Source organism: Rhinolophus sinicus, chromosome 14 (genome assembly GCF_057876585.1).
Source record: "Rhinolophus sinicus isolate RSI-liver-muscle chromosome 14, RSI-T2T, whole genome shotgun sequence".
Classification (NCBI taxonomy): Eukaryota; Metazoa; Chordata; class Mammalia; order Chiroptera; family Rhinolophidae; genus Rhinolophus; species Rhinolophus sinicus.
The window spans coordinates 108,626,501-108,638,960 of NC_142514.1; the positions used below are offsets into that span (position 1 = coordinate 108,626,501).

Here is a 12,460-nt window from a genome sequence, read left to right on the forward strand (position 1 = left end):
TCACATACATGCAGTAGTCAAACTCTGAGAGACTCTGCCACTAAGTGATACCACGTCCCCGCACCTACCACAAACAAGACTGTTGCACTGTAGGAGGGAGATTGGTAGCCTTACGCAGAGGTTTGTGTCTCCCCACCCTTGAGTGTGGCAGTATTGGGAATGGGGCCTCTATGGAAGTGTAGTTAAATGAGGTCGTGAGGGTGAGGCCCTGACCTGGCAGGACTAGTGTCCTTATAAGAAGAGACACAAGAAAGCGTTCTCTACGAGAGCACAGAGGAGAGGCCATGGAAGGCCATAGTAAGAAGGCTGCCCTCTGCAAGCCAGGAAGAGAGCCCACACCAGAAATCAAATTGGCCAGAACCTTGATCTTGGACTTCTAAAGTTGTAAGAAAACACATTTCTGTTGTAGAAGTCACCCAGCCTGTGGTATTTTGTTATGGCTGCCTAGTAGACCAGTACACACTACTAGCCAGTTGAGTTTGGAGGCTGGGAATGTGCCTTATTTAATTTGTATCCTAAGTGCCTAGCAAGTTTGGCATATATTGAGTAGGTGCTGTAGGCTCAAACCTCAGCTCTATCACGTATTAGCAAGCTGTTTAACTTCTATAAAGTTCAATTTTTTTTCACTTGTAAAATGGAAGTAAAGTTGTTTGGGAGTATTAACTAAAATAATATATATAAAATAGCACAGTACCTTAGGTACTCAGTATCAGGGGGAGCCAAAAAAATGTATACACATGACTTGTATTCATCTTTTGTGATCGGTATATATTGAGTATTGCAATTTTAATATAGTTTTTTTCCTTTCTTAATATGTGTATACATTTTTTTTTGGCACCCTCTGTATTGTATCTATTATTTTTTCTTGACAAAAGAGAATGCTTTATAACAGTAAAACATTTCAAAGCATGAAAATAAAACTACAACATTTTCTTTTAAAGCATTTTTACCATCTTGAGGCAACTTAAAATAAAACAACCAGGTGAAGAAGGAAGAACTGTATAACCCTATTTCTAGAAATTTCTCCGAAGGAAATAATCAGAAGTACAGTCAAAGATTTAGACACAAGGACATTCACCTGAAGCACATATGAGGACGCAAAACATTTTAAGTACCTGATTTCCGAAAATAGGAGAGTACATATTCAATAAGTGTATATCTAATACAATATATTAGGCAGTTGTTAAATATAGTTCATGCTTTCAAAGATTTCCTGATATATAAAAACGCTCATTATGTTATATTATGTAAAGCAAGATACAAAATGACATATAATATAATATAATTTTGTTTTTAAAAGTCTACCTACTTAATGCCCCTATACTCACCCACTCACCTGTCTATTTTTCTATAACCCACTCTCAGGAAATAGGCCAAAATATGTTTATCTCTGGGGTAGTGGGATTATGGATAAATTATTTTTTTTTTTACCCTTCTCTGAATTTTCCATTTGTCATTCTGATTTTTTTAAATTATAAATTTAATTCATATTCAGAAGTAAAAGTGCAATCTGTTCCTTTTACAAAGCCTTAGAGGTTAACATTATTCAGAGTTTGCTGTGTGGCCTTTTCAGACCTTCTCTTATGGGTTGCAGTACTTCTATAATAACGAAAGTTATTAAACATATAAACAGACATGGAACACCCTTGCTACACTTGCCTTTTCAATTTACCTTCGCAGTTCCCTTCTGTTATCTAGCTATGAAGGTGGTAACTTGAAAAATCCAGTTATTACAATCTCTAATAAAATGTTAAAACTGACTGAAGTGTGTGTGTGTGTGTGTGTGTGTGTGTAAAAAATTCAAGATTCCCAAAGAAACCCTTAAAAGAGAAAGTCTGACACTATAGGATTTGTGAGCTGTCCTCCATATGTCTCTTTGTCACCTGGGGGTCTCAGTTATTGCTCAGAGTTGGATGACTATCTTAGAAAGGTGCCTTTTTTGGAAGAACCCCAAACCACCACCTCGACACAAACTCCCTAAGGGATTTTACTAACAGTTTTAAGTGGAAGACTTCTTGGAGGCAAAGAGAGGTGAGATCTCTGAGATGTACAATACCTGCCACCAACTGAGAGCAGAAATGAATGAGCAATACATGCAGTTATGAAGCATCTTCCAGAAGACAACAATGGGTGTTACAGTAGCAAATGCATATGAGCAGCAGGGACAACAAAGGAACAGTATCTCTGTCTGATCGTTTTGTGTGTGTGTGCATTTATTTATGGGCCCCAAAGAAAGAGGTACTAAGGAGGGAAAAGGGATAAGTATTCTTGCTGCCATAAACAAAATGATCCACGGGTAAGACCAGCGGATGTCTAAGGCCTGGCTAAGTGCCACGGTGGCACTGCCAGTGTGGGTGGCCAGTTCCAGCGTGGCACGGCTCTTCCTACAAATGCAAATACACCATCTAGCTACTATCTATATCTTTCACAAAATCATTCATTTCCTGTCTGTTTCCTAGTTACGGTAACAATCACAAGCTTTAAAAATAACTTGCCCTATATAATATGCAGACAGCGCCCAATCTGTGTTTTGGGCCTGATGCCCTCACAGACAAGATTTTAGCAGACTGCACTTTAATTTCTTCAAGGGACTTAGATCTTAAAAATAAATGAATTATGGTACTCCAATTTATGTCTAAATTTCTGGGTGAGGATGTAGTAGCCATGGATGAGGCTACTGAACATGCCAGGCAACCGCAGGCAGAGTAAAAAGCCTGTCCACAAGAAGCAGCGTCCTCGGGGCATGGACACTAACTCCTTGTGGTCACAACTCAGCTTCACACCTGTTTGTGGCAGCCCAGCATCAAGCTGCCCTGACTAGGCTCTAGCTAAACTCATTATTTAACTTCTGAATTAGCTCTGCCTCCAGAACTCCCAACTTCTGATAATGGCACTCACCCTCCCCATCATCTAGGCTCAACATACTCTTACCACTTTGGACCCCAATAGTCTATCAGTTTTTTCTGTGCAAGCTCATTTATATCATTCCCTCCTCTCCAGTTTCATGGGCACTATCCTAGTTTTGGCCCTCATTGTCTCCCTTCCTGGACACATGGTCTGACCTTGTATCGTTCTTGTCACCAGTCTCTCCCCATCCAATGCAGTCTATGTATCCTTCCTGGCTAATTTCTGAACTACAACATGGATCACAGTGCTTCTTTAAACAAAAAGTTTCAATTGTTTCCTACTACCTTGGAGAAGTCCATTTAAAAAAGTTCTCTTGATGATACTGACACATGTTCCCACGCTGAGAACCCTGGCCTGGAGAACAAGCCTACAGTCCTTGGCTTGCCATTCACAGCTAAATTATACATCTTTAACTTGTACGACTCCCCTTCAGACCCTTTTTCTTCAGACACACTGAGCTACTGCTCTGACTGAGACCTACGCGTTCCTGATGTTTGCTGTTCCTCAGGATTTCCCTCTACCAAGGTATCACACCCTAGTTTCCATCCACCCAGATTCTGCCCCCCTCTCCATTCCTAGCTTGGGCAGTTAACCCAAAGACTTTCCTGATTAAACCAGCTAAAAGCAACTCACTTCTTTCCTCCTTCCAGTCTCACAGTGCTCTGATTTATATTTCTTTAAAGGATCAATTATTATATACACCAATAATGAACTATCAGAAGAAAATTAAGAAAATAATCTCATTTACCATTGCATCAAAAAGCATAAAATACCTAGGAATACCAAAGATGTGAAAGACCTGTACTCTGAAAACTATAAGACACTGAAGAAAGAAATTGAAGAAGATACAAATACTGTTTCCCCGAAAATAAGACCTAGTCGGACAATCAGCTCTACTGCATCTTTTAGAGCAAAAATTAATATAAGACCCAGTCTTATTTTCTTATAAGATCCAGTCTTATACAATATAATATAATATAATACAATACAATATAATATAAGACTGGATCTTATATTAATTTTTGCTCCAAAAGACGCAGTAGAGCTGATTGTCCGACTAGGTCTTATTTTTGGGGAAACATGGTAAATGGACGGATATGCCATGCTCATGGATTGGAAAGATTAATATTGTTAAAATGTCCATACTACCTAAAGCAATATGCAGATTAAACACAGTCTCTATTAAAATACAAATGACATTCTTCTCAGAACTAGAACAACTAATCCTAAAATGTATACAGACCACAAAAGACCCCACATAGTCAAAGAAACCTTGAGAAAGAACAAAGTGGGACGTATCAAGCTCCCTGATTTCAAAATATACTACAAAACTACAATAATCAAAATAGTATGGTACTGGCATAAAAACAGATATATAGATCAATGAAATACAATAGCTCCCAAATAAATCTTCAATTACATGGTCAATTAATCTATGACAAAGGAAGTAAGGATACACAATGGAGTAAAGACCTTCAATAAGTGGTGCTGGGATAACTGGACTGATAAATATAAAAAAATCAAATTGCATCACTTTCTTACACCATATACAAAAGCAAACTCAAAAGGATTAAATATTTAAATGTAAGACCTGAAACCATAAAACTTCTAGAAGAAAACATAAGCAGTAAACATCAGTCTTGGCAATATCTTTTTGGATATGTCTCCTTGGCAAGGGCAACGAAAGAAAAACTAAACAAATGGGACAACATCAAATTAGGAAGTTTCTGCACAGTGAAGAAAACCACCAACAAAATGAAGAGACAACATTCCTAATGGAATTAAGATGTCCACAAATGATATATCCATAAGGGTTAATATCCAAAATATGCAAAGAAATCATACAGCTTAAGATGAAAAAAACAAACAATCCAACTAAAAAATGGGCAGAGGACCTGAATAGACATTTCTCCAAAGGAGACATACACATGGCCAACAGGCATAAAGAGATGCTCTACATCGTTAATCATCAGGGAAATGCAAATTAAAACCACAATGAGATATCACCTCACACCTGTCAGAATGGCTATTATCAAAAAATCAACAAATAACAAGTGCTAGTGAGGATGTGAAGAAAAGGGAACCCTCATGCACTGTTGGTGGGATTGTAAACTGGTGCAGCCACTATGGAAAATAGTACAGAGATTCCTCAAAAAATTAAAAATAGAGCTGCCATATGACTCAGCAATACCACTTCTGGGTGTTTCTCCAAAGAAAACAAAAACACTAATTCAAAAAGATATATGCACCCTTATGTTCACTGCAGCATTCTTTACAACAGCCAAGATATGGAATTAACCTAAGCATCTATCGATGGATGAAAGAGTAAAGAAAATGTGGTACGTATATACAATGGAATGTTATTGAGCAATAAAAAGGAATGAAATCTTGCCATTTGTGACAACATGGATGGACCTAGAGGGTATTATGCTGAGTGAAATAAGTCAGAGAAAGACAAATGCCATATGATTCCACCTATATGTGGAATCTAAACAAAACAGATGAACAAACAAAACCGACTCATAGGTACAGACAACAAGCTAATGGCTACTAAAGGGGAGAGGGAGAGGAGATGGGGAAAAAAATAATAAAGGACCAGTTATGTTTTATCAATTTATTCAGCACGTGGCACATTGTCTTTAGTTATGCATCATGTCTCTTCTTCTAGACTATAAACTTCAAGGCAGAATTCATGTCTGACTCATCTTTTTATTACCTAACTAGGCTAGAGACAGGAAAGCAATATTTACTGAGTATCTACAATTTGGCCAGAACCTCACACACATTATTATCTCAATTAATTCTCACAACTGTCTCATAAATTTGGTCGTTACACTTTACACAAGAGAAAATGGAGGTTCAAAGAAGTTAGTCACTCCGTCCAAGCTCACGGAGCTAGGAAACAAGGGTTTACCTTGAACACTACTCCAAGACCTATGTGCCAAGACCTGCCCGTTCATCTGATCCTCTGTACGCCACTTGATGCTGAGTATATAAAACACATATTAGAAGTAAATATCCATCGAATGAGAGAAGCTGTCATCTTCCATATCCTAAAAGCCAACTTTATGCAGTACACCAGGATGAACTTATGTCCTTTAAGCATGTCCAAACTGGACAAAAAGAGATGTACAACTGAGCCAAAAAGATGCCTCATCGTGTGTAGCTGCAGCACCGGCTGCAGAAGAGACGCAACAAAAACACAAAGCCTAAGGAAGCACCGTAGTTAGACTTTTGCTCTCAGAATTACACTTTTTAAAAAAAAATGTCCAAAACTTAAAAGGGATCTAGAAACTTTAAGAGAGAAGGATTTGGTTAAGGAAAGAGAAAGGATTTTGAAAAGTACATATGCGGTGCGACCTGACAAGTGACACAACGGTCGTAATGATAAGATGGCGATGAGAGCAGAGTTTACCCCTGAATTCTTCTCTCAGGTTCTTCTGCACAAAAACAACACTCCTGAGTGACTTCAACAAATGACAAAGTTCAACAAAGCAAAGTACAACACCTATGGACCAAAGTGAAGTCTCCAGCCGCCCTGCAAGCTCAGAGTCTTTCAAACACACACGTACCTTTGGAGTGTCGACACACTCTTCCTCCATAAATGCTGCTTCTGCCTGACAGCCAGAGGCTGGAAATGAGAAGGCCTCCACATTGGGTGCCTGTGGGAGGAGGGTAGATCGCATCAGTCGCACATTCGGTGAATGCATGTTCACTGGGAGGCCCACAGTCTGTGCCTGTAAATACGGCAAGAAGAGACAGTTTGGGAACATTAATACTTTCCATATCAATACACAAACTTCCTAGAGTAAAATAATTCTTCCTGGTACCATTCAAGGATAAATTGGTTTTTGGTGGAAACTCCTGAGAAGATTTGATGAAACATGTAAATGGTACAGGTGTTGATTTGAAGCAGGCTCAGCAGTCAATTATTCTGAGATAGGTTGCACAGAATTTCATTCCTGTTCCATGGTGGGGAACATAGCTTTCATAGAGATGACAAGAAAGCTAGTCTTTGTAAGAAATCTAAGGATGCTTTTTCAATTCAACAAACATACTGTCTACATCCTTACGTGTATTACCTTGGAAAGCTATAAAGAGAAGTCCCTGACGCTAGGAGCTCAAAACTGAACGAGGGATGGACACCGCCCCCACAATGAGCTGCACTACAAAGTACACTGCAGGAAGTGCTATCTATCTGTCTCCCCCACCACCCCCCTTTTGGTGGGGAGAGATGGTATGTATTTCCTGGCAAGCGTGTGTGTAAAGAGGATGAAAAAAGCAGCAGTTACGTAAAGGTGACAAGAATGTCCCATCAAGGAGACGCACAGCCTGGACAGAGCCGGCCGGCCCAGTGGAAAGACAGATGCTAATTGCTGAGCAAGTAATGTTTCTACTATAGAAAGCACCTGATGGTTTTAAGGCCATTCTTCATGTCTCCCTTGATAAGAATGCTAAGTAAACCAGCATTACAAACTCTTCTTTTAAAAAAATCATTTAAAAGACAATCTTCCTTTATCACAGTTGGCATGGATTGATTTTAAAGATGAAACTGTTGGGTAATCCTTTCCTCCCCATCTCTTCCAAACTAGGAGAATAATTTATTAGACGCCTTTTGAACATAACAGACATTCCAAAACATCTAAGCGAACAATCATCATACTAGTTTCTAAAAGGCAGAGAAATGGCCTATATTTTTTTCTGTTATAATCACTTCAAGGGGTACAGGATGATGTTTTAAACTCAAACAAATGAAAAGGAACAAATAGTATGATTCTAGCTTCTTCTCTCCCAAGACCTGGGTTTAATTCCTGGCTCCATCACTTACTCATTGTGTAAACTTTATCAGGTTACCTAACCCCTTTGAATTTTATTCTCTTTACCTGTAAAAAAGGGCATAATATCTACTCCACAGTGAAGTGAGGATTGTAAAAGGTAACATGTAAAGTCCTTCACTCAGTAATGTTAATTCCTCCTTTCTCTTTCTTTCTAGTCTTAAAATGATCACAAGAATTTAATATAGGAATTAGACTGCAAAATGAAAATGCAGTTTTGTTCTCAGACACTATCTAATGGTTTCTAGTTAAAATTTCAGGTTGATGGTTTTCAAAAATGGGGAGATATGTTAGAAATATACTTTATATTTGAATATACTTAGAATATACTTTATATTTGCTATACTCATTAAATATATTACGTGAGATAAAGAATAAAATAGCAATAGCAAAGTATTAGATTATTATATAGATGGTAAAAACAAAAAATACATGGTATACCACTCTGAGTGTGATAAAGAAATAGCTTCTATCATCATTCCTCAGGCTTATATTCTGGGCCACTTTTGAGGCTAAACAACTTTTTCTTCCTTTCAAACATTAGTTATTTAAATAAATTTTTTTAGCCCCCATGTCACAATGTAAAATTTAAATTTCCTAATAAAGTATATTAGGTATAATCTTCTTACCCTCATCATCAGCTTTTCAATCAAAGAATAACGCTGAACTTTGATCTCTGTTTTCCAAAATTATCAGACTGCTCCTATATGAAAGCAGTCTACATTACTTGGTCAAAGCATTGCTTGAAGATGCAGCACTGGATGTGAGAAGCCAGCACCATCGCTACGATGTGCTGTCCCTTCGCAGTCCCTGCATCTCATTAGCTGTGACTTCTTAAATGGCAGGTGTGCTATGCCAGAGCAAGCGCAGCACACTTTCCTTGACAACTTTCACAACCTGGACTGCGACAACAACTTACCGTGAACTTGGTAAGGACAGAGGAATAACACATTTTACTGTGACACGCACTTCATGGTAGGTTTTAAGGGTCTGCTTTTTAGGATTCCTGCAATTGTGGAGGTGATTAAAGAAGTCTGTTTGGAACAAGGTAGGGTATAAATATTCAAATGGCATGCTCAACACTACAGAGCCGACGACTAAAGAATATGTTATAATGAATAGATGGCTGATTAATATCCCAAGGAAGCAGATATTAACAGTTTCTTTGGTAATAAACAATGATCATTTCTAACTAATTATAATGACTTTTTAAACCATGTTTATTGTTTTGAATCTCTTCTTCTGACTTTGTGCTTTCCAGAACTATTAACATGAAAACTGCGTTCTCTCCTACTGGAAAATCTTTATTGTTCCAATAGGAATATGCTTCTTATTGATGGAACTGTGTCCCACACAAATCTGTATGTTGAAGCCCTAACCCCCAGTGTGACTGTATTTGGAGACAGAGCCTTAAGGGAGATAATTAAGGTTATATTAGGTTATAACGGTGGGGTCCTAATCCAGTAGGACTGGTGTCCCTCTAATATGAGGAGGATGAGACACAAGAGATATCTCCTCTCCCTACTCCAACACACACATACAGAGGAAGGGCTCTGTGAGGACACAGAGAGAAGGCATCTGTCTATAAGACAGGAAGAGAGTCTTCACCAGAAGCCAACCGTGATGGCACCTTGATCTTGGACTTCTAGCCTCCAGAAATATGAGAAATAAACGTCTGTTGTTTAAGCCGCCCAGTCTGTGGTATTTTGTTATGGCAGCTAGTCGACTAATACAACGCTTTTTCTTATAGTTGTGGAGGGTGACCTCTAATCAGTAATTAAAGAAGAATTGGGAAGAATCTTTATTGTCTGCTTACAGTTGATAGAAACTTGGAGTGGAAGGGCTGTTAGGAACTAGTAGTTAGAATTCACAAGAAAAAGGCATGACGCATGTTTTTCTAAATAGTTATTTGCAGTCAATTAGATGTGACATTTCCTGTATATTACACAGCAAATATAAGTACTCTAAATCTATGTAAGATGGGAATCTCACTGGTTTCTAAGTAGTAATACTGGGTTCTCTATCACTAGACCATAAATTCCTTCAGGGCAGGGACTATCTCCTAGGTACCTCAGACCACAGTGGCAGGGACTGTGCCTGGCACGCGGCGCTCTATCTGCTGAACTGATCTGCTGGTAGAGTTCAACTCATTTTACCTTTGTAGCAAACTTAGGAAGTAGGTATTGCTGTTTCCATTTTATATTTAAGGACACTGGAGCTCAGAGATTCTGACTTGCCGAAGTCACCCAAGGTCTGCAAGATTTGATGGCTCACGTGATCTTTGCATGGGAGCATGTCATTTCCCCAATTTCTTATTGCTGTATCAAATAAGTGATTTGCCACTTCTTTTAAAAAATTTTAGAACAAAGAATTAAAGGGAGAAGGCTCTACTAAACCTTTAAGCACATTTATATTCATAAAAACAGAGAATATGAAATCTCGGAGGGAAAGGAAAATGTCAGCTCCAGTGCATCCAGGTGCTGCACTCAAGACAAGTTTGTGAATGAATATTGAAGATTCTTGATTGAATTACATACATTTTAAGTCACAGTAATAAGTAGCTTTCTGTGACAACTTAGGTCAACACATGAATTGAAAAGAATGCATTGGGTACCTGGTAATAAAAGTTATCAAACATAAGAAGCCATGTTCTACATCTGAACACCAAGCCAAATTAAATACAATTTGAGATCTGCCAGGGAACTTGCTTCAAGTTTAGATACAAAAGAAAATTGTGCACAATAACGTGTGTGTGATGAGGAGCTATCAGTTAGGTAACCTCCTTCACTCACTAAGAGCAAAGAGAGCTGGGAGGGAAGCCTGCTACAGCACTGGGACTCTGCTGCTTCCTCTCCTTTTGCCTGGCAGCACTTTCAAGAGGGAAGAGGTACCACAACATCTCACTAGTATTACCCCAACTTAGGAATTCTCATTTTATCCTCCTCCTCTCGTTCTCGAAAGTGGTACCATTCAACTTTGAATGAATCCAAGTGCTCAGGATACTCTAAGCCAAATACCTGGAACTTGATTGCACATTCTTTTACCCACATTAGTATCAATATTCACATTATTTTATATAGTATGTGTAACAAAGTATACCATTTGCCTAGTAAAATCAAGATTTTAATTTCCTTGTTTTTTTTCACATGTTCTATAGAAACCAATACAAAATTCTATCATGATCTTATAAATATTGTAAAACTACCAAACAAGAAAAAACTCTTGTGCTTTTCCTTGCACTTTGAACAGTTAGTACTCAGAGAGGTACGTGTATATGGAAATCCTAATAGGTCATATGAATGAACCACTGTCTTCTCAGCCTCTATACAGATGGTTTCCAAACGCTCTTTAGCCCCAGCCCCTCTCCCGGCACCCAGACCCACTCTTCCTCCTAAGGGACAGAATCAGTGCCACCACTGTGCTCTCAGCCTTGGGCTCAGGAATGGAGTCACCTTTAACTCACTGTTGCCCCTTCCTCCCCAACATTTATTTATTACTTAATATAACAAACACACAGCACTGTTATAAGTGCTGCACAATTATTAACTAATTTAACTGTCATAACATCCTATACTTATCCTTATTTTGCAGCTTGGGAAACCAAGGCACAGAAAGACCTTAGGTTACTTTTTATGGTCACACAGAGGGAAACGGCAGAATCTGCAATTTGTCCAGAATTTCTCATAAATTGGTTAAAAGTCCCTGCTTTTAAACACCACGCTTAGCTGCCTCTCCAAACCATTGCTAAGTTCAGACAGAGCCTACCTCTGAAATGGCCCTTATACTTACCCCTTCCTTCTACTTCCACCAGAACTACACAGTTCAAGCCTTCAGTATTTCTCATTTCAACTACTATAATAATCTCCTAACTGGTCTCTCCAAATTTCTCCTTTTCCCTTTCCAATCTATCCTTCTCATTGTTACCAGATTAATTAGCTTAAAGCATTAATATAATTATATTACTTTTCCACTTAACGCCCGTCAGTTGTTCCTCACTACTTCCTGAATTATAAGTAAACTCGGCATTCAAAGCCCTTCATAGCATGGCTTCAATTTATCACTTCAACTTTTTAATTTCCCTATACTTAATTCAAGTGGATTAATTTGAACAAGGCCTGCATTTGTCCACTGTGTACTTCTGCTCCCGCTGCTCCTTCTGCCTGCACACAGTGCTTTTAACTACGGCCTCTCCCTGACAAGCCCTACACATCTGTGAAGATCTCTCTTAAATGCCATCTCTCCCACAATGTCTTTCCCATTCTATCCTCTTTGCCCTTAGTTCTTCTACAGCATTTGTCTTTCTCTATTTTGACTCATGGTTATTTATAGTGCCTTATTTTGCTTCAATACTGCAATGTCTCTGAGGGCAAAAACTGTATTTCATCCATCCTTATCCCCTGCAGTGCGTATTAACAGAAGCTTGCAAGAGTAAATCTGCAATAAAAACTTATTAAAAGAAACTGAATGACAAGTTAGTTACATTAATCCTCAACATAAGTTAATGATAAAACAATGAAAAATATCTTAAAGAAAAAAATGTTGGAAATAAAGTTGAACCTTAGAAATAGGAAGGGGCTAAAACATTTGAGAATCTAGTGAATGACAGGCAGAAACTTTACAGAACAACAGAGGCAGTGGATGAAATCCTAACCCTTTGTACTACAAGATGAAAAATGTGTCAACCATGTGAATAGGCACATGCAGATAAGACTATTGGC

General features: G+C 38.4%; 1 protein-coding gene across 2 annotated transcripts in view; it reads right to left on the bottom strand.

The window, feature by feature from the left end:
* SIK2 (salt inducible kinase 2) overlaps positions 1-12,460 on the bottom strand; it is a 126,565-nt gene that overhangs the window by 12,359 nt on the left and 101,746 nt on the right. The window contains exon 9 of one of the 2 annotated variants that reach the window (XM_019715263.3): positions 6,480-6,644. In XM_019715263.3, the coding sequence (XP_019570822.1) occupies positions 6,480-6,644 (165 nt within the window). The remainder of the gene's footprint in view (positions 1-6,479; positions 6,645-12,460) is intronic. The other variant, XM_074335508.2, reaches the window with a different exon arrangement.